The 23,928-nt window shown below is 34.8% G+C and overlaps 1 protein-coding gene and 1 non-coding gene across 2 annotated transcripts; one reads left to right on the top strand and one right to left on the bottom strand.

Moving 5' to 3' along the window:
• The first annotated feature begins 13,093 nt into the window (after positions 1–13,093).
• Positions 13,094–13,200, top strand: LOC112417668 (small nucleolar RNA R71). The gene has a single exon (XR_003008261.1). It is a non-coding gene; the product is annotated as a small nucleolar RNA R71 (small nucleolar RNA).
• A 4,942-nt stretch (positions 13,201–18,142) lies between these two features.
• On the bottom strand, positions 18,143–23,616 carry LOC25502511 (homogentisate 1,2-dioxygenase). Its single transcript, XM_013590051.3, has 9 exons — positions 23,184–23,616; positions 22,687–22,917; positions 21,330–21,409; positions 20,667–20,834; positions 20,394–20,569; positions 19,355–19,424; positions 19,096–19,250; positions 18,756–18,839; positions 18,143–18,582 (listed from the first exon to the last, which is right to left on the bottom strand). Exons 1-9 carry the CDS (start codon positions 23,369–23,371, stop codon positions 18,379–18,381), a joined length of 1,356 nt encoding a protein of 451 aa, XP_013445505.1. The 5' UTR covers positions 23,372–23,616; the 3' UTR covers positions 18,143–18,378.
• Between the last annotated feature and the right edge of the window lie 312 nt (positions 23,617–23,928).

The raw sequence follows: 23,928 nt of genomic DNA, 5'->3' as shown, positions 1-23,928 counted from the left end.
TCATAATTTTCAATAAAAACAAGCTACTTAATCATGCCTTTCGCAATTAAACAAAACAAAAGAATAAAGTTCAAGGGAGTTTGGAACACTAAGACTCAAGACACTTTATTAGCTTGACAGGTTACAACCCCCTTCGCTTGACAATGATTATGTAATGACATAACTAAATGCAACAACAGCAACATCAACTTCGCATCATAATCTCACAATTCATTAACATGAATAACATCATATAGACATCATATTTAACAACAATAATTCATTCATACATCTTCGTAAAAACATGTTAAATTATCCACAAAAGATTTTCATGTCAAACCAAGACTACTGGAAAGATAACACAATTATCAACAACTTTCATGTTTACACCAAGGACCAACTTAAAACAGAAACGTGTGAAACAGACCTGTGATATGGGAGTATTTGTGATCATTTGATCTTTGTCATTTGCACATGTTTGGAATTTCAGCAGAATTTTTATTAATTTATGGAGACAACATCTTCACGTAGGAAGTCGGAGGGCCAGTACCCTTCCCCAATCTAGATTCAATGATACTTTTTAAAGTTTCTCAAGATAACATCACCTTCACGTAGGAAGTCGGAGGGCCTGCCTCCATCCCCAATCTAGATTCAATGATGCAACCTTGAAATTATTTTGTTTTTTTTTTTATAAACTCCCCCACACTAACTTATACTACTTTTACTCTGAAATTTTTTTAGGGTTAATTTACCTTAAGAGTTAGAACATGCTCCTTAAAATACCTATTCATACAATTTCTCAAGGGATGCAACTTGTGCTTTTCTCATTGGAGAATTATTCACAATAATACAAGATGTGGGTATATCAAGAAAACTTAAAACACAAGAGTTCACTTTCATGTACAAGAAACAACCAATTTAGAGGAGACAACAAAAATTTATGTCATAATTTTCAATAAAAACAAGCTACTTAATCATGTCTTTCGCAATTAAACAAAACAAAAGAATAAAGTTCAAGGGAGTTTGGAACACTAAGACTCAAGACACTTTATTAGCTTGACAGGTTACAACCCCCTTCGCTTGAAAATGATTATGTAATGACATAACTAAATGCAACAACAGCAACATCAACTTCGCATCATAATCTCACAATTCATTAACATGAATAACATCATATAGACATCATATTTAACAACAATAATTCATTCATACATCTTCGTAAAAACATGTTAAATTATCCACAAAAGATTTTCATGTCAAACCAAGACTACTGGAAAGATAACACAATTATCAACAACTTTCATGTTTACACCAAGGACCAACTTAAAACAGAAACGTGTGAAACAAACCTGTGATATGGGAGTATTTGTGATCATTTGATCTTTGTCATTTGCACATGTTTGGAATTTCAGCAGAATTTTTATTAATTTATGGAGACAACATCTTCACGTAGGAAGTCGGAGGGCCAGTACCCTTCCCCAATCTAGATTCAATGATACTTTTTAAAGTTTCTCAAGATAACATCACCTTCACGTAGGAAGTCGGAGGGCCTGCCTCCATCCCCAATCTAGATTCAATGATGCAACCTTGAAATTATTTTGTTTTTTTTTTTATAAACTCCCCCACACTAACTTATACTACTTTTACTCTGAAATTTTTTTAGGGTTAATTTACCTTAAGAGTTAGAACATGCTCCTTAAAATACCTATTCATACAATTTCTCAAGGGATGCAACTTGTGCTTTTCTCATTGGAGAATTATTCACAATAATACAAGATGTGGGTATATCAAGAAAACTTAAAACACAAGAGTTCACTTTCATGTACAAGAAACAACCAATTTAGAGGAGACAACAAAAATTTATGTCATAATTTTCAATAAAAACAAGCTACTTAATCATGTCTTTCGCAATTAAACAAAACAAAAGAATAAAGTTCAAGGGAGTTTGGAACACTAAGACTCAAGACACTTTATTAGCTTGACAGGTTACAACCCCCTTCGCTTGACAATGATTATGTAATGACATAACTAAATGCAACAACAGCAACATCAACTTCGCATCATAATCTCACAATTCATTAACATGAATAACATCATATAGACATCATATTTAACAACAATAATTCATTCATACATCTTCGTAAAAACATGTTAAATTATCCACAAAAGATTTTCATGTCAAACCAAGACTACTGGAAAGATAACACAATTATCAACAACTTTCATGTTTACACCAAGGACCAACTTAAAACAGAAACGTGTGAAACAAACCTGTGATATGGGAGTATTTGTGATCATTTGATCTTTGTTATTTGCACATGTTTGGAATTTCAGCAGAATTTTTATTAATTTATGGAGACAACATCTTCACGTAGGAAGTCGGAGGGCCTACCCCTTCCCCATTCTAGATTCAATGATGCTTTTTAAAGTTTCTCAAGATAACATCACCTTCACGTAGGAAGTCGGAGGGCCTGCCTCCATCCCCAATCTAGATTCAATGATGCAACCTTGAAATTATTTTGTTTTTTTTTATAAACTCCCCCACACTAACTTATACTACTTTTACTCTGAAATTTTTTTAGGGTTAATTTACCTTAAGAGTTAAAACATGCTCCTTAAAATACCTATTCATACAATTTCTCAAGGGATGCAACTTGTACTTTTCTCATTGGAGAATTATTCACAATAATACAAGATGTGGGTATATCAAGAAAACTTAAAACACAAGAGTTCACTTTCATGTACAAGAAACAACCAATTTAGAGGAGACAACAAAAATTTATGTCATAATTTTCAATAAAAACAAGCTACTTAATCATGCCTTTCGCAATTAAACAAAACAAAAGAATAAAGTTCAAGGGAGTTTGGAACACTAAGACTCAAGACACTTTATTAGCTTGACAGGTTACAACCCCCTTCGCTTGACAATGATTATGTAATGACATAACTAAATGCAACAACAGCAACATCAACTTCGCATCATAATCTCACAATTCATTAACATGAATAACATCATATAGACATCATATTTAACAACAATAATTCATTCATACATCTTCGTAAAAACATGTTAAATTATCCACAAAAGATTTTCATGTCAAACCAAGACTACTGGAAAGATAACACAATTATCAACAACTTTCATGTTTACACCAAGGACCAACTTAAAACAGAAACGTGTGAAACAGACCTGTGATATGGGAGTATTTGTGATCATTTGATCTTTGTCATTTGCACATGTTTGGAATTTCAGCAGAATTTTTATTAATTTATGGAGACAACATCTTCACGTAGGAAGTCGGAGGGCCAGTACCCTTCCCCAATCTAGATTCAATGATACTTTTTAAAGTTTCTCAAGATAACATCACCTTCACGTAGGAAGTCGGAGGGCCTGCCTCCATCCCCAATCTAGATTCAATGATGCAACCTTGAAATTATTTTGTTTTTTTTTTATAAACTCCCCACACTAACTTATACTACTTTTACTCTGAAATTTTTTTAGGGTTAATTTACCTTAAGAGTTAGAACATGCTCCTTAAAATACCTATTCATACAATTTCTCAAGGGATGCAACTTGTGCTTTTCTCATTGGAGAATTATTCACAATAATACAAGATGTGGGTATATCAAGAAAACTTAAAACACAAGAGTTCACTTTCATGTACAAGAAACAACCAATTTAGAGGAGACAACAAAAATTTATGTCATAATTTTCAATAAAAACAAGCTACTTAATCATGTCTTTCGCAATTAAACAAAACAAAAGAATAAAGTTCAAGGGAGTTTGGAACACTAAGACTCAAGACACTTTATTAGCTTGACAGGTTACAACCCCCTTCGCTTGACAATGATTATGTAATGACATAACTAAATGCAACAACAGCAACATCAACTTCGCATCATAATCTCACAATTCATTAACATGAATAACATCATATAGACATCATATTTAACAACAATAATTCATTCATACATCTTCGTAAAAACATGTTAAATTATCCACAAAAGATTTTCATGTCAAACCAAGACTACTGGAAAGATAACACAATTATCAACAACTTTCATGTTTACACCAAGGACCAACTTAAAACAGAAACGTGTGAAACAAACCTGTGATATGGGAGTATTTGTGATCATTTGATCTTTGTCATTTGCACATGTTTGGAATTTCAGCAGAATTTTTATTAATTTATGGAGACAACATCTTCACGTAGGAAGTCGGAGGGCCTACCCCCTTCCCCATTCTAGATTCAATGATGCTTTTTAAAGTTTCTCAAGATAACATCACCTTCACGTAGGAAGTCGGAGGGCCTGCCTCCATCCCCAATCTAGATTCAATGATGCAACCTTGAAATTATTTTGTTTTTTTTTATAAACTCCCCCACACTAACTTATACTACTTTTACTCTGAAATTTTTTTAGGGTTAATTTACCTTAAGAGTTAAAACATGCTCCTTAAAATACCTATTCATACAATTTCTCAAGGGATGCAACTTGTACTTTTCTCATTGGAGAATTATTCACAATAATACAAGATGTGGGTATATCAAGAAAACTTAAAACACAAGAGTTCACTTTCATGTACAAGAAACAACCAATTTAGAGGAGACAACAAAAATTTATGTCATAATTTTCAATAAAAACAAGCTACTTAATCATGCCTTTCGCAATTAAACAAAACAAAAGAATAAAGTTCAAGGGAGTTTGGAACACTAAGACTCAAGACACTTTATTAGCTTGACAGGTTACAACCCCCTTCGCTTGACAATGATTATGTAATGACATAACTAAATGCAACAACAGCAACATCAACTTCGCATCATAATCTCACAATTCATTAACATGAATAACATCATATAGACATCATATTTAACAACAATAATTCATTCATACATCTTCGTAAAAACATGTTAAATTATCCACAAAAGATTTTCATGTCAAACCAAGACTACTGGAAAGATAACACAATTATCAACAACTTTCATGTTTACACCAAGGACCAACTTAAAACAGAAACGTGTGAAACAGACCTGTGATATGGGAGTATTTGTGATCATTTGATCTTTGTCATTTGCACATGTTTGGAATTTCAGCAGAATTTTTATTAATTTATGGAGACAACATCTTCACGTAGGAAGTCGGAGGGCCAGTACCCTTCCCCAATCTAGATTCAATGATACTTTTTAAAGTTTCTCAAGATAACATCACCTTCACGTAGGAAGTCGGAGGGCCTGCCTCCATCCCCAATCTAGATTCAATGATGCAACCTTGAAATTATTTTGTTTTTTTTTTTATAAACTCCCCCACACTAACTTATACTACTTTTACTCTGAAATTTTTTTAGGGTTAATTTACCTTAAGAGTTAGAACATGCTCCTTAAAATACCTATTCATACAATTTCTCAAGGGATGCAACTTGTGCTTTTCTCATTGGAGAATTATTCACAATAATACAAGATGTGGGTATATCAAGAAAACTTAAAACACAAGAGTTCACTTTCATGTACAAGAAACAACCAATTTAGAGGAGACAACAAAAATTTATGTCATAATTTTCAATAAAAACAAGCTACTTAATCATGTCTTTCGCAATTAAACAAAACAAAAGAATAAAGTTCAAGGGAGTTTGGAACACTAAGACTCAAGACACTTTATTAGCTTGACAGGTTACAACCCCCTTCGCTTGACAATGATTATGTAATGACATAACTAAATGCAACAACAGCAACATCAACTTCGCATCATAATCTCACAATTCATTAACATGAATAACATCATATAGACATCATATTTAACAACAATAATTCATTCATACATCTTCGTAAAAACATGTTAAATTATCCACAAAAGATTTTCATGTCAAACCAAGACTACTGGAAAGATAACACAATTATCAACAACTTTCATGTTTACACCAAGGACCAACTTAAAACAGAAACGTGTGAAACAGACCTGTGATATGGGAGTATTTGTGATCATTTGATCTTTGTCATTTGCACATGTTTGGAATTTCAGCAGAATTTTTATTAATTTATGGAGACAACATCTTCACGTAGGAAGTCGGAGGGCCAGTACCCTTCCCCAATCTAGATTCAATGATACTTTTTAAAGTTTCTCAAGATAACATCACCTTCACGTAGGAAGTCGGAGGGCCTGCCTCCATCCCCAATCTAGATTCAATGATGCAACCTTGAAATTATTTTGTTTTTTTTTTTATAAACTCCCCCACACTAACTTATACTACTTTTACTCTGAAATTTTTTTAGGGTTAATTTACCTTAAGAGTTAGAACATGCTCCTTAAAATACCTATTCATACAATTTCTCAAGGGATGCAACTTGTGCTTTTCTCATTGGAGAATTATTCACAATAATACAAGATGTTGGTATATCAAGAAAACTTAAAACACAAGAGTTCACTTTCATGTACAAGAAACAACCAATTTAGAGGAGACAACAAAAATTTATGTCATAATTTTCAATAAAAACAAGCTACTTAATCATGTCTTTCGCAATTAAACAAAACAAAAGAATAAAGTTCAAGGGAGTTTGGAACACTAAGACTCAAGACACTTTATTAGCTTGACAGGTTACAACCCCCTCGCTTGACAATGATTATGTAATGACATAACTAAATGCAACAACAGCAACATCAACTTCGCATCATAATCTCACAATTCATTAACATGAATAACATCATATAGACATCATATTTAACAACAATAATTCATTCATACATCTTCGTAAAAACATGTTAAATTATCCACAAAAGATTTTCATGTCAAACCAAGACTACTGGAAAGATAACACAATTATCAACAACTTTCATGTTTACACCAAGGACCAACTTAAAACAGAAACGTGTGAAACAAACCTGTGATATGGGAGTATTTGTGATCATTTGATCTTTGTCATTTGCACATGTTTGGAATTTCAGCAGAATTTTTATTAATTTATGGAGACAACATCTTCACGTAGGAAGTCGGAGGGCCTACCCCCTTCCCCATTCTAGATTCAATGATGCTTTTTAAAGTTTCTCAAGATAACATCACCTTCACGTAGGAAGTCGGAGGGCCTGCCTCCATCCCCAATCTAGATTCAATGATGCAACCTTGAAATTATTTTGTTTTTTTTTATAAACTCCCCCACACTAACTTATACTACTTTTACTCTGAAATTTTTTTAGGGTTAATTTACCTTAAGAGTTAAAACATGCTCCTTAAAATACCTATTCATACAATTTCTCAAGGGATGCAACTTGTACTTTTCTCATTGGAGAATTATTCACAATAATACAAGATGTGGGTATATCAAGAAAACTTAAAACACAAGAGTTCACTTTCATGTACAAGAAACAACCAATTTAGAGGAGACAACAAAAATTTATGTCATAATTTTCAATAAAAACAAGCTACTTAATCATGCCTTTCGCAATTAAACAAAACAAAAGAATAAAGTTCAAGGGAGTTTGGAACACTAAGACTCAAGACACTTTATTAGCTTGACAGGTTACAACCCCCTTCGCTTGACAATGATTATGTAATGACATAACTAAATGCAACAACAGCAACATCAACTTCGCATCATAATCTCACAATTCATTAACATGAATAACATCATATAGACATCATATTTAACAACAATAATTCATTCATACATCTTCGTAAAAACATGTTAAATTATCCACAAAGGATTTCATGTCAAACCAAGACTACTGGAAAGATAACACAATTATCAACAACTTTCATGTTTACACCAAGGACCAACTTAAAACAGAAACGTGTGAAACAGACCTGTGATATGGGAGTATTTGTGATCATTTGATCTTTGTCATTTGCACATGTTTGGAATTTCAGCAGAATTTTTATTAATTTATGGAGACAACATCTTCACGTAGGAAGTCGAAGGGCCAGTACCCTTCCCCAATCTAGATTCAATGATACTTTTTAAAGTTTCTCAAGATAACATCACCTTCACGTAGGAAGTCGGAGGGCCTGCCTCCATCCCCAATCTAGATTCAATGATGCAACCTTGAAATTATTTTGTTTTTTTTTTTATAAACTCCCCCACACTAACTTATACTACTTTTACTCTGAAATTTTTTTAGGGTTAATTTACCTTAAGAGTTAGAACATGCTCCTTAAAATACCTATTCATACAATTTCTCAAGGGATGCAACTTGTGCTTTTCTCATTGGAGAATTATTCACAATAATACAAGATGTGGGTATATCAAGAAAACTTAAAACACAAGAGTTCACTTTCATGTACAAGAAACAACCAATTTAGAGGAGACAACAAAAATTTATGTCATAATTTTCAATAAAAACAAGCTACTTAATCATGTCTTTCGCAATTAAACAAAACAAAAGAATAAAGTTCAAGGGAGTTTGGAACACTAAGACTCAAGACACTTTATTAGCTTGACAGGTTACAACCCCCTTCGCTTGACAATGATTATGTAATGACATAACTAAATGCAACAACAGCAACATCAACTTCGCATCATAATCTCACAATTCATTAACATGAATAACATCATATAGACATCATATTTAACAACAATAATTCATTCATACATCTTCGTAAAAACATGTTAAATTATCCACAAAAGATTTTCATGTCAAACCAAGACTACTGGAAAGATAACACAATTATCAACAACTTTCATGTTTACACCAAGGACCAACTTAAAACAGAAACGTGTGAAACAGACCTGTGATATGGGAGTATTTGTGATCATTTGATCTTTGTCATTTGCACATGTTTGGAATTTCAGCAGAATTTTTATTAATTTATGGAGACAACATCTTCACGTAGGAAGTCGGAGGGCCAGTACCCTTCCCCAATCTAGATTCAATGATACTTTTTAAAGTTTCTCAAGATAACATCACCTTCACGTAGGAAGTCGGAGGGCCTGCCTCCATCCCCAATCTAGATTCAATGATGCAACCTTGAAATTATTTTGTTTTTTTTTATAAACTCCCCCACACTAACTTATACTACTTTTACTCTGAAATTTTTTTAAGGTTAATTTACCTTAAGAGTTAGAACATGCTCCTTAAAATACCTATTCATACAATTTCTCAAGGGATGCAACTTGTGCTTTTCTCATTGGAGAATTATTCACAATAATACAAGATGTGGGTATATCAAGAAAACTTAAAACACAAGAGTTCACTTTCATGTACAAGAAACAACCAATTTAGAGGAGACAACAAAAATTTATGTCATAATTTTCAATAAAAACAAGCTACTTAATCATGTCTTTCGCAATTAAACAAAACAAAAGAATAAAGTTCAAGGGAGTTTGGAACACTAAGACTCAAGACACTTTATTAGCCCCCCCCCCCCCCCCCCCCCCCCCCCCCCACACACACACACACACACACATTTGGGAGAAGCATTTTCCTCAATGATTAAAAACAAGAAAAATAAAAGAGAAGAAGAAGAAGGAGTAGGAGTAGGAGGAGAAAGAGAGAAGAGATAAGGGAAGAGAGGAATAGAAAAGCTCACATTATCATTGAGGTCCATAAGGGGGACCTTGGAGGTGGAAGTGTTGCACCATGTTCCGAAGCATTTGATTATGCTCTTCGGATATGCGGTTGCCCCTAGGACATCATTTCTTAGCCCGGATAATTCAACATCTTGCCTTTGTTGCTCGGTGCTTATCCTCTCAACCTCAGTTTGCATTCATGCCCATCTTTCATTTTCATTGCTTCCTCCGGCATCATGGTCATGGTGCAAGTGTGCACCTTCCTCTTCTCCAGCATTGTGCTCTTCATGTACCTGTGAACCATCACCAACATACAACAAATTTTCTTCCACCTCGGTGTTAGTCCGAGATGAGATAGGAAGTATAATTAAAATAGGCACATTGAGTTTGAGTGTATAGGTCATGGGTGGACGATGCTTAATGAAGTTCATAGAGATAAGGGTCTCTATGTTAAGCCTATTGTTTCCCTCAATCTTGTTTATCCCTTGGTCCTCACCCACTCTCAATTGCCTAGCTATATAGGTGATGATACCACCCACTACTATCTCTCCCTTACCATCAGACTTATTACCTACATAGGAAAGGTAATCAAGCAAGTAAAAGCAAGTGTTAACGGGGTGGTGGTTATTAAGCATAGCCCACAACAAGAAAAGCTCATATGTCCTAGTGTTCCCCAATTCAGTCCTACCCCAAATGGTGCAAGCCATCACTCTTTGAAGGTACCTAAGCATATGGTTGTGAATGTTACTACCTTTGTTGGAACGTGTATTAAATTGCCTTAGACCTGTGATATGTTCCTAAAAGACAGCGGGTTGATAGTCGACCGGCTTTAGATCTTGATCCCAAGAGTCATGGAAGAACCCCGCATTTACGAAGCCCATCTCATCACAAAAGTGTTGAATAGACATCTCATAATCAATGTTCAAAAGCCGGAAAGAGACTCTATGATTAGGGTTATCAAAATTCAACCTATCCTTTGTAAAAACAATAGAACTTAAAAACTCATAGGTGAAATTTTCATATCCTTTCATAGGTCTCAACATATCAACCCACCCTAATCGTTCTAGTAAGTCAAACACATTGTCTCTAATGCCTAGTACATTCAAGCTATATGAATCAGGGTACCTACAAGCATGTAAAGGTTTAGAGATGAGAACTTTATACATATCCCTTTGCTTGTTGTCCTTGAATTGTATTCCATGATTCTTTGTCGGTGCTTGCTTCTTTGGGGGAGATCCTTCGGAAGAGCTTACTCCTTCTTTTCCACCTCTTTTTGAAGCCATTGCCTTGACCTTGGTTTGACTTGGTGTCGTTTTGGTGAAGGTTAGGTTTGGGGAAGGTTTTTGGTGGAAAAGGTTGGTTTAGTTATGGGGTTAAGGTTAAAGTAAGATTTTTGAGTTGGGTATTGGAGATTGGTGATGAATTTGTGGTTTTTGTGTTAGGGTTATGAAGGCTATGAATTTGGTTGATTTTGGGTTTGGGTGTATGAAAGTTGTTTTTGATTGGTGTGTTATGATTGGAATGATGTTTGGGATTGATTGGGTGAAGAAATTTTATTGTTTGGTGGATATTTGAGGGAGATATGAAGGTTGGAAGGTTTTTGGTTATGGAGGTTTTAGAGATAAGTTTGAAGGAGGAGAGATGTTTGTGGTTGAGAATAAAGGAAGAAGAAGAAAAATTTTGTGGTTATACTCACCTAGAAGTCGCGCACGACCGTGCCAGCTAGGGGCACGGGCCGTGCCAAGCTTCTGGAGTTTGGAGGTGGTTTGGCTTGGTCAGTCAGGAACGGTCGTGCTAGCTGGGAGCACGGACCGTGCCAAGTCTCTGGACAAAGGGGCTTCAAAAAATTTCATTATCTTGAATCATGCTTGGACAATTACCTACAAAACAACTTAAAACAACGAAAAACAAACAAAACAAAAGCAATTAAATGCGTGGGTTGCCTCCCACGAAGCGCTCTTTTAGAGTCATTAGCTTGACGGTTAGAAAGCGTCCTTAGAAAGGATCAAAGAGATCATATTGTGTAGATGACGCTAAGAAGCGTTCTTTCACATCATGATCTTTAATCATGCAACAAGAACAAAGAGCATGACCTTTCATAACATTCTCCAACTCAAATCCTACCATCTCATCACTCACTTGAAAAACAATCCTATCATTCTTAACATCAACTATAGCACCCGCAGTAGCGAGGAAAGGTCTTCCTAGAATCATAGGGCAATCATGGTCCTCTTCTATGTCAACTACCATAAAATCAGTCGGGATGTATATCCCTTCTATCTTAACGGGGATGTCCTCAACATATCCAACAAGTTGGATAGTAGAACGATCAGCTATCTTCAATGTCGTTTCGGTAGGTTTTAACTCTCCTATTCCCATCTTCTTAAAGAGGGATAAAGGCAAGAAACTAACACTAGCTCCTAAGTCACACAAGGGTTTATCTATGGTCTCACTCCCGATCCCACAAGGGATGGCAAAACTACCTGGATCTCTAAGCTTTGAAGGTGGCTTCTTGATGATTGCACTACTTTCCCTTGTCAAAGCTATTGTCTCATTGTGCTCTATAGCCTTTTTCTTTGAAAAAATTTCTTTTAAAAACTTGGCATATAGAGGCATTTGAGACAAAGCTTCCGCAAAGGGAATTTTAATGCAAATCTTCTTAAGTATGTTAACAAATTTATTGAATTGAGCCTCCAAGTTAAGCTTAAAAAGCCTTAATGGGGAAGGAGCTTTGGTCTTATCAAGCGGTTTCTCACTTTCTATCACATCATTCTCACCTAGAAGCTTAACACTCTCTCCCTTGGTATTTTTAGCTTTAGCAACGGTCTCTTCTAACTTACTACCCCAAAAGAAATAGCATTGACATGAGCTTTGGGGTTGGCTTCAGTTTGACCAGGAAAGACTCCCGGTGTTTGAGAAGAGGTGGCCACTTGTTGGGCCACTTGGGAGATTTGAGTCTCAAGCATTTTAGTGTGTGGCGATAGAATCTACCTTGGTATTGAGTTTCGAGAGAGAATCGTTTAGGAATCCAGTTTGGTTTTTGAGCTCTTGAAGTTGTTTATTTTGGCTCATCATACAGTTTTCCAACAAAATTTTCAAACTTGATTTCTGAGCAACCCTCTGGTTGTTTGCATAGCTTGGTGGTGCTACTTGTCCATAGGAACCTTGAGGATTTTTATAAAAGTTTTGGTTTGGCCTCGTTCCTTGGTTGTTTTTAGCGTAGTTCATTTGCTCAATACTATTAGTAGCGCTACCTAAATGACAATCAACACCAATATGCCCAAATATACCACAGATTTCACAAAGAGGAGATGCAGGAGTAGGTGCGATAGCACTAACATTTAGTTTTTCAAATTTTTGGGTTAGTGCATCAACCTTAGCAGCAAGGTGATCATAGTCAGAGACTTCGTACATACCTGCCTTTTTCTTTAAAGGGTGTACAAGCGGTGATGACTCTCTCGTTGGTCCATTGATAGTGATTATGAGCCATGTCTTCAATCAAAGCGTAAGCCTCCGTATAGTTCTTGTTCATTAGAGCTCCACCTGCAGCTGCATAAATAGACATCTTAGTGGTATAAGTTAAGTCATTATAAAAAGTGTGGACTATGAGCCACTTCTCTAAACCATGGTGGGGACAAAGTCTAAGCATTTCCTTGAAACACTCCCACGCATCATAAAGAGACTCCCCATCTTTTTGATTAAACCGTGTGATTTGGTCTCTTAGTTTAGCAGTTTTAGAGGGGGGGAAAGAATCGAGAGAGGAACGCTCGCCTCATTTGATCCCATGAAGTGATGGAACCAACTTCTAGAGAATGGAACCAAGCGCTAGCTCTATCCCTTAAGGAAAAGGGAAAAAGATGAAGTTTTACGGCTTCTTGGTTCTCTTTTATAGTGCCACTGAGTCTTAAGAAAGTAGAGATATGGAGATTTGGATCCTCAGTGGGTGATTCGGAAAACTGGTTTTGCTGCACCAAATTGAGTAGTGCAGGCTTAATCTCAAAGTTGTTACCCTCAACCGTTGGGTACACAATAATAGCTTGTGGCTCTTTCGTAGAAGTTGTTGCATACTCTTTGAGAGTGCGTTCAGTCATAGCGATATTATTTTGTGCCTCTCTCCTTCTTTTATGCAAATACCTTTCGACCTCGGGAATAAATTCTCCAAGATTTTTAGTTCTTCGCATAAAAAATTGAGAACCCAAGAAGTTTAATGGTAAAAGAAAGAAAGAAACAAGTAGAAGAAAAAGGGAAAGGGGAAAAGAAAAATTCTAATCACTAAGAAAAAGTTAATCAAATTAGTTAACTCTCCGGCATCGGTGCCAAAAACTTGATGGGATAAAACCGCAAGTGCACAGTTTTATCGAAGTAGTAAAAAGAGAGTATCGTTTCGACATGGAGTTGTTTAATTCAATTAACTTTAGTTGATGATTAGAGAGAGTTCAATTTGCAAAGTTGGGGTTTTCAACGGTTGAGAATAATAATAAAAGAGAGCATTGGGATCATTGGTCCGTCATGGTGACAAACCCTTCACAAACCAAACTATTAAACCTAGAACCTTATGTTAGACCTAACTTCTAAAGACAAGTTTCTCTTATGTTCCTCTAGCAATCAAGCATATTTCACTGACTTGATTACTATTAGATTTTGTTTCCTCTAGCAACCAAGCCTATTTCGCTGACTTGATTACTATTAGAATCCTTGAAGTTCGAAACTTATATGTCTCAAGGAATGCAAAGACTATTTCGCTGCCTTTATAATCCTTGTCTAAATTCACTTGTTCGAATATCAAAACTCCACTTTCGTTTTATGAATTGATATTAAGATGATGGATTAACAATTATCAAACCCTCCACTTTCGCTTCTACAGTTTGATAATGGTTAATTCATGTTAAAACAGTGAATTTAGATTAGAAATTAGGGTTACATAAAATTAGGGTTTAAAGCTTGGTTTGATTAGGATTATGTCATTAGACTTATCCAACAATCCCAAGACAAGAAGAGTCTACTCACTCATGTTCATTGTAGACATGGAGAAGAAGAAGAAAATCATAAAGTAAAACAACAAGAAAGTAAAGGAAAAGAAAAGAACTTTTATTAAGAAAGACAATTGTCACTTATTGAATTCCAAGAATAAAAGATGAATTGTTATGATAGCTAGCTACTTTATTTATATCTTATTGTCAACTTAAAACCTAAGCAACTATTCACTAGAATGTTCCACAAGAAACCACGGGCTTTTCGGTCAAAACAGGCAGCTAGATCATGAAGCAAAAGCAACAAAAGAGGCTCTAGGGGGGTGGCACGGCCGTGCCAACTGGTGGTACTGGCCGTGCCAAGCTTCTGACTTGGGGAAACATATTTTGGTCTTCAATCTTTCGTATTTTCAACCCGAATCAGCTCCTAATCCTCTTTCTTTTGCTCCAAGACTCAATCCATCAAATATTCGTTCCTGAAATATAATAATATGCAATTGAAGTAAAATAGCTCTAAAAGGAAATAATATTAAAATAAAATAAACTTAAATCTAATTAAAAAGGACTTGAATATTATATTAAAATTACTAATTATTGACACATCAATCCATTAAACTTTGGAACTTCTCCAGAGTCAAATTTATTGTTGTTACCATAATCATATGGAACAGTGTGGTTGTCTTTGTCCTGACTGGAACCAGGTTCATCACCAGACATGTTTTTCTCATATCTTTTTCTGTTACACTGTTAATTGTTATGACAACAGACCAAGGCTCTAGATACCAATGAAGGAAGTCGTTGCATATGTCTACTTTGATAGTTAAAGAGTTGAAGTTGATGGAGCAGTTTCAAGATTTGAGTTTGGTAAGTGAGTTGACGCCGAGTGGTGTGAATTTGAGAATGTTGAAGCTGGCAAGTAATATTTTGGAGGAAATTAAGAACACTCAGAAAGAGGATTTGGAACTTGTGGATCGTGCGGTGTTGGTTAATCAAGGTAAAAGTGTGGATTTCAGATTGGATGAGAATGGTGTCTTGATGTTTCGTGATCGAGTTTGTGTACTAGGTGTACCTGAACTTAAGAAGCGGATTTTGGAAAAGGGTCACAGAAGCGACGAAGATGTATCAGGATCTGAAGAAGTTGTTTTGGTGGCATGGAATGAAGAAGGATATAGCTGAGTTTGTGTATGCTTGTTTGATCTGTCAGAAGTCTAAGATTGAACATCAGAAGTCTTCGGGTTTGACGCAACCGTTGTTTATTCCTGAGTGGAAGTGAGATAATATTTATATGGATTTTGTTGGAGCGTTGCCAAAGACTGTGAATGGAAATGATTCTATTTGGATGATTGTTGATCGTTTGACGAAGTCGGCACATTTTCTTCCTATCAAGACCGATATGTTTGTGACGATGTTGGCGGAGACCTACATTGAAAAGGTTGTCAGATTGCATGGTATTCATTTTAGTATTGTGTCAGATAGAGGTCTGAGATTTACTTCGAAGTTTTTGGAGAGTTTGCAAGCAGCTTTAGGAACTAACTTGAGATTGAGTTCTGCTTATCATCCTCCGACTGTTGGGCAGACAGAGAAGACTATCCAGAGTTTGGAAGATTTTTTGAGAGCATGTGTTTTGGAACAAGGTGTAAGTTGGGCTGAATGTTTACCGTTGATTGAGTTTACTTACAACAACAATTTTCATTCTAGTATCAGTATGGCACCGTTGGAAACTTTGTATGGTAGAAGGTGTAGAACATCGTTGTGTTGGTATGAATCAGGAAAGAGTGTTTTGTTAGGACCGAAAGTTGTGCAAGAGACTACGGAATAACGGAATAGGTTAAGATGATTCAGGAGAAAATGAGAGTGTCTCAGAGTAGGTAGAAGAGTTATCATGATAAAAGGAGGAAGGATATTGAGTTTCAAGTTGGTGATCATGTATTTTTAAGAGTGAATCTTGAACCGGTGTTGGACGTAAATCATGTTACCTCATGTTTTTATGCATCACCGACAAATATTTTATATCATGATTTTTTTTTTCTTTTTTCATATTTATTTATCATTGAAAACTGCTTCCCCTCCATGTTTTTTTTAATATTTATTAGAGACAAATATTTTTCTCATATTTTTTTATGTATAAATGATAAATATTTATCCCGTGTTTTTCTATTCGTCAATGAAAACTATTTGTCCCATTTTTGTACCAATGATGAATATTTGTGTCGTTTTTTTTTTTTAATATTTTTCAATAACAAATTTTTTTCATGTGTTTTTCTATTCATTTTTGTTTCATATTTTTTCATGATGAGGAACAAATAGTAGGCTTGTATTTTTTTTCCTTTAAATTTATCAGGGACAAATGTATGTGCCGTGTGTCTATATATAATATTTGTCATGTGTATTTTATATATCAGTGACAAATGTTTGTCCTGTGTTTTTATACATTTATCAATGATAAATTCATGTTTCGTAATTATTTTTATGTATCATGTATTAGTTAAATTCTTGATTTAAAATAAATTATTAAATGGAGTACTCATAGATTCAATTAAACTTTTTTGTAAAAAAAAAATTAAAAAAAATTCAACTTATCATCACTTGTTTTGAATTTGAAATTTTGTATAAGTGTTGGAATAAATTGTAATTCAACATTTATGCTATTTTTCTTCAAATAAAGTCGATGTATCTTTATTTTTTTTAAGTCAACATATCTGATCGTACCTAATCAGAAGGTGGCTGCCGGTTCTTTCTTTAATGTGGTGGTTCATGGAGGTGAGAATACTTCAGTGAGCGTTGAACCGAATGGGTGGTGTGTACCTGCAGACACTCTGACGCTCAAGTCAGTAGAGGTTCAGAATGAGGGATTTGAGAGTGATAGATATTCTCACTTGGAGGTTGCGAGGAGCCTCCTATTTATAGAGGTTGGTAAATGCAGAGCCGTTGTAATGGCACACGTGTGTCTGGCGGTTACGAAATCTTGAGAAGTGTAATCGCCGGAATGATATTCGCAGGAACGTGGAAAAAGAGACGTTACTGTTTATTTAAACAGATCTCAGTTGCTTCGAGCATCCCCCCTTACGGAGAAGGGGTGTGTTGCGAGTAAATTGCCAAACGCAACATTTGAGCTTTGTAATCAATATTATGTTTTTCATTTTAAACCTCATTATTATCATTTGATACCGTAAATATATTTGTTTTTCAATGATCATTTTCATGATTTTGCAACAATGTCGATGTGGTAGTGTGTGACATATGTGAATAATCAATATTATATCGTGTCACGTGTACTTCTCATATTGTTTATTTTCCTGTATAAGTATAGGAGATTTCTTTGTCTGTACTTTTTTAATGATTTGCTCATAAAACCATTTCAATTTTAGTTTTTCATTTTGACAAAAAAAATTCATATGCAAAAAGAAATGTAATAATTTGAGATTATGTTTTTTAATCAGTGGAAAATATATCCTATAAATAAATAGATATTATATCATAATTTTTAAAAAAAAATCTCTTTTTGCAGATTTAATAAATTAAAATACTATTTTTTTATTTTGAAATTATGTCATTTTATATAATTATTTATTAAGATTATTATTCAAAATTTTGTTGTTGAAGATTTTTCTTTCATTATTAGTTGGTTTTTTTTAAAAGGTTTATTACTTTAGTATGTCATAAATGATGTCAAAAAAAAAAGTGTCTTAAATGATGTGATGGAACTATAATTTGTATGGTTCGACCTTACATTGTCACATGTAACTTTTCCTTTGCATTAGATTATTACATGCCATGTGTATTATTTATTTTAAAGATATGTACAGAGGATAGAGGATTTCCTGGCTTTTAAGTAACATCTATATTACATTTCAAGCTGGTTGTTTATATTTCTATTTATAATATGTACATATAACTCTCATTATCTAGTTGGATTCGCATGGCACACAACCATTTCACTCTTTAGTCTTTATTGTCTTTAGTTCAGGAACTGTGAAATGGGATCTCAAACCAATCCAACATTGGTAATAGTCATGATCCAAGAACGGGGATTCAAGAGCTGATTGACTAATACGGGGAATTAAACTCGACTCAAACATAAAAGCCATTGTGTCGATGATCTTGTGAGGTCCTACATTGTTCCCACGAGCAATGGTGGACTGTACAACATAAAAACACATTAGAAAATTGAATTCAATAATTCATAATTTTGTTCTTTAATGCATAAACTAATTCAACAACTGTCACCAATGTTTTCCGGTTGTGGGAATGGAAAGAGAGACGTTAAAGAATGATATCAATGCCACCAATTGATGGTTCAAAAAAGTCATACCTCATATGACTTGGTATCAGGACCATGCGGTGTCATACAATTATGAAGACTTGCACCTCCCGGAAGAAATCCATCAACTTTTGCCTGTAAAAACAAATGAGTACACAATTTTGCACTTGTCTGTCAAATTAGTCATCGCATACGATCTTTTGGATATTGATTTGATTGACAAATTACCCATTTAATTTTAAATACTAAATTGATAGATAAAATTCCATTCGAGGATCTTTTACAGATTTCCATTATTCATGGACTTAAATGAAAATATTAAATTTAGGAACTAACGATAAGTGCTTCAAAAAAACAGTTATTAGAGAACTCAAATGTTGATATAATGTACCTCATAGTTACCATGAATGAGACCCATAAATTCACTCATGCAATTGCGATGATAATAAGGAGGCCGGAAGGTATGCTCGGCAACAAGCCACCTTGGCGGGAAAATGACAAAATCAAGCAATGCCACCCCAGGTTTATCAGTTGGTGCTGTCAACACTGTATAAAAACAATTATTATAAACAAACAAGCATAAAACAAGAATTTCCAGAAGAAAAAGGAAAGAAAGGGGTTAAGAGAAAATTCTTTCAAAATTTGCATACCAGTATTAATTGACGGATCACTGTGATCATACAACACTGTATTATAAGGGCAGAATTTACTTAGGTCATACTGCAGATGAAAATTACATTAGCCATAACAATCACAATGGATAATTTTTCACAAGAATCGTAACCCCAAAAAATTGACAATGTCACAATAATAATTGTAATTAAGGTATGTCTATTAAATGATAGGATACAACAATTAAACGGTAAGTAGTTTAGTCACATGCTTGGTACACATAAAATTTACTACAGTGTCCTCTGTTCCATTTAGAGAAGATGTGACGGAGTTTCGGTGGCGATATCTGAGCTAATTCCAGCAACTGATGAAGACAAAATGTTAGAGAGTTCTGAGGTTATTATGGTGTCAAAAGGGTGGTAGCCAGTGATTATAGTTCGTGGTGGTATTAAATAAAAAGGCAGAATTTTCGCCAGAGACAACAAGAGATTCGTCAAAAGAGGGTGATAGTAATCAGAGTGTAGTGCCGCACATAACGGCATCCCTCATGAGGCAGCAGCGCTCCTTGCATCGTTTCCTCATTCATGGATCAAAGGGTGAGAGAGAGGGTGATAGGTTTGTTATTGTTAGTTATGAGAAGTAGTTAGGCCAAATAACGCATGTTTCCAATAAATGGAGAGGAGGTTAGAGATGTGATCATCTTGTCATTTGAGAGGAATATGATATTTTGGCATTGGGAGGTAGGCAGACGCTAGTAGTGCTGCCATTGTAATTAAATGGGATTCTTACCAATTTTTAGAAGTAATATAGCAGTTGGTTCTATCAGAGTGAGGGAAATAAAAAGGGGATAATCCGAACTTGAATTGTGATGTACGGGACAAAAAGTAGTCCCTATTTCCTTGACCAACAAGATTTTTTTTATGTGCCTCACTCCTTTCTTTATCCAATCGTATGACAACTTACGAAATAAGACATAAAACAAGTATCTTTGTGCTATCCAACCTCTTAATTTTTAGTAAATCAAATGAACCCTAGGAGTCATTATCTTTGAACAATGTAGAAGAACACAACACCAACCTTATATGGAACATAATTACCATGCCAAGCAACAACATTGAAGGGAGAGAAATCTTGTATTGCAGTAAATAGTTCACCACCAAACTTTTGCACTATAGTGTATCCAGGATATGATTTATCTTCAAACCATGCAGTGGGAGCAAGGAAGTCCCTTGGGGAAGCAAGACCATTAGCACCTAAAATGTAAATGAAACTCATTTTTATTTATACACATCATGCATTAGTAAACAAAATATATTCTTTAATTTTTCAAATGCAGAGCAGAATAGATACCAATTGGTCCCAGATCAGGAAGTTGAAAATGGGTACCGAAAACTTCAGCAACATAGCCACGGGAGGGACCATCAGGCAAATTGACGTTAAAACGAAAACCTTGAGGTATAATAGCTACATCACCGGGGGAGACATTCAATCTTCCACATTCGGTAGTGATGAAGAGTCCTACAAATTCAATAGAAGGTGTTCATAAAGATAAATACGATGGAAAGGAATAGTTGTCACGCACTGGAAGGACTAAGCATATTTTAAGCTTTGAGATTCATGAAACTTGTATTGACAATGACACCAAAGAAGATATCAATGAATGGAAGAATTCATAAACATGGGGACATCATATTTTTTTTCTTCTTCTAATTATAAGATTCTACATAAAGAACCAAAGACAAACTCAAATGACAGAAATAGCGAAAAATATAAACATTTAAGAACCCATTTAAAAGACATTTGCATCAACCCTATGAAAAACAACAATTTATAGAAAAATTATTTCGCATACAAGTATCAAGAGGAAGCACTATGTTTTCGTTGAGCATAGATCAACAGAGAAATTATACGGGTACAGAGAGAATTTTTACATAAGAACACAAGCACAATGCAATTGGCCAAACCCCCAAAACACAACTTTCTCAATCAAGGAGAAATTTAGTGTTTGCTTACTTCCTTGTTGGGGAACTATCAAGAAGTCACCATCTGCATTGCAAAAGGCACAATTATCCATTGATTTGTTAGCAGTGTACCTGAAAGTGATACAAAATTTCCTCATTTGTTAATGTGCCGATGTTACCTTAAAGTTTATAATCATACAAAACATTAGTAGTGTTTTGCTTAGGCTATGGGAAAAATTGGATACAATTAACAAAATTTGATATATTTCATTTAAAGCAGAAATCCATGGTGGCATTAATTACAGGACAGGTAAAGAAAACACATCATTTCAACAAATTAATTATCATAGTACACAAATTTAACAACTTCACCAATTACTTGATTACTCTTAATTCATCCTTGTTTATAACATGGCTTTTGTTCAGAGCCAAAATCTGGCATACCACAAACCCAACTCATTAGTGAAGGATGATCAACGGATCCACAAAATTAAGGAACGCTCTCTATGACCTTTATAAATACCAACTCCAATTAGCAAGAAGGGTACCGCTAAGGGCTACACTGGTTAAGAAGAAATAAAAAAAATGGAAATTTCTCAATGAAAAGTATACTATTAACTATGTGCTTGATTTTCTAAAAAACAAAGGACTGGACATGTACTGATACCATGTTGAAATTTGGGGATTAACTCATCCTTACAAAACCGGCTTGTAAGGTGAGTAGTGTCTCCTCTTTATAAACTCTTCTCGATAATGTTATATATCCGATGTGGGACTAAATTCACCCCCTCAAAGCCAACAAAATGAAAGTGTTGGAGGCTGCAATGAAGGCAAACTAAAGGCTGCAATTTAGGCGACTAGGGGCGGACCGCAATAAAGACGGAATTTTCAACAATCCAATATACATATTAAATTGTTAAATTATTGAATTGACGATATTACATGGTCTTATCAACAATATATCATTAAAAAAATGAAACATGAACTTTTCTCAAAATAAAAAAGAAAGGACTAAAACTGGGACCCAATACCATTTTAAAGTTAATGGTACGACATGAAGAAATTGGGACCCAATAGCATTTTCACGCAGTAGGTAGCTGATATTTGATGTTGATCTGAGATCAGACATTTTAGATTCAAACTCAATTTTAGGCTGTAAAAAATCTTATGTGTCAATTTGAGATCGGATGCCCAAGATCAATTACAATGTCATGAAGTAATAGTTGGAAATACAATTGAAAAATAAATAAATAAATATATATATATATATATATATATATATATATATATATATATATATATATATATAATTGACAGATCATTGATCTGCAAATCACACACAATCCGAAAGGCAACTGCGAAGAAGTTAACGATTCAAATTAAAGAAGGAAGTTAGTAGAATGACTCACATGTGAATAGCATATCCGTGGCGCATGAAGGAGCTGCCAGAACCACAAACGGTGAATAACCCATCAATGAAATCCGTTGGTGAATCAGGTATATCTGTTGGTTTCCATCGAAGCTGAGTTGGATTTGTAGAACTGTTTGAGTCATTGAACTCGCTCAAAATTTTCTTATTAGAAGGAACCCGTGCCTTGAACGGTTCGTGAGTCACCGAAGGTTTAATCCGATAAAGCCAACTAATTAATTAAACAAAAATTAGTAAATTAATGTTGTTAAACAAAAGTTAGTAGAATTATCCAAGTTTCCAATGGCGAGCTCCTTCCAAGGACGTACCCAGAAAATACCGGGTTCTATTCCTAGGAGGAACAACACTTGGTCAGTGGAACAACACTTGTTCGGTGCGCATGCCTCTACGCATAAGCCGGATTAGTCGCGATCGAAACCGGTGCGAAAGAAAAAAAAAATTAATAAATTAGAAGAATTAATTAATTAATTAATTAACCTGAAGAGGTTGAGTGAGCGAGGGGTGGTGAAAGAGGTGCCGGAAATTTGTTCGGCGTAGAGACCGAAAGGGCATATGAGGGGGCTGTTTTGTTCAACTGGAAGAGCTCCGGTGATGGCTTCGGAGGAGAAGTGGTTGCCGAAGCCGGATTGGTAGTTGAAATCGTCGCCGGAGATCGAGTTATCCATGTTTCAAGGGATTAGTAGATAGAGAAAGATGCTGTCACAAAGTGTTTCGGAATTGTTGTTAATTCAAACACTCGTAATCAATTTCAATTTGAAATGAATTGGTGTTTCATGAAAGGGACAAAGTTTGTTCTGTTCTGTGCTTCGGTGTGCGCTGGAAAATCAATTAAAAAGAGTTGTTGAATAATGTATAGCTCTCTCGGACGGAGGATATAGACAGTTTTGGTTTACTTAAAAAACTAGCAACTTTTCGTGTTAAGCTGGAGTATTTGTATTTAGATAAGAATAAAAACAATAGATAAAGCGGAAATAAAGGTAGATGAGTCATTTCCAAAAAAGTCAATAAGAGGTAATTTTGTTTTTCTTTTGTCATGAAAAGGTATCATGGGTTAATTTTATTTTTTTTAACGGCAAAATTTATTAATAATCAAATTTATGTTCAAGAAGAATAGAGATCATCAATATAAAAATAAACAAGGACGTCGTATATAGATGAAACACTCAAAATTAAATTCTTACACCTCATACATCAAAGCATTAGTAAAAACACAATTCAACTG

Source organism: Medicago truncatula, chromosome 8 (assembly GCF_003473485.1).
Source record: "Medicago truncatula cultivar Jemalong A17 chromosome 8, MtrunA17r5.0-ANR, whole genome shotgun sequence".
Lineage (NCBI taxonomy): Eukaryota > Viridiplantae > Streptophyta > Magnoliopsida > Fabales > Fabaceae > Medicago > Medicago truncatula.
This window is presented reverse-complemented; position numbering and strand designations above follow the sequence as displayed.

Bases quoted from the DNA above. Each gene is read 5' to 3' on its own strand.
- LOC25502511 (XM_013590051.3), bottom strand. From the start codon at position 23,371: ATGGATAACTCGATCTCCGGCGACGATTTCAACTACCAATCCGGCTTC. The intron at 21,410-22,686 runs GTGAGTCATTCT...TATCACTTTCAG, and splicing joins CACGGATATGCTATTCACAT to GTACACTGCTAACAAATCAA. The intron at 19,425-20,393 runs GTTGGTGTTGTG...TTTCATCTGCAG, and splicing joins GTAATTATGTTCCATATAAG to TATGACCTAAGTAAATTCTG.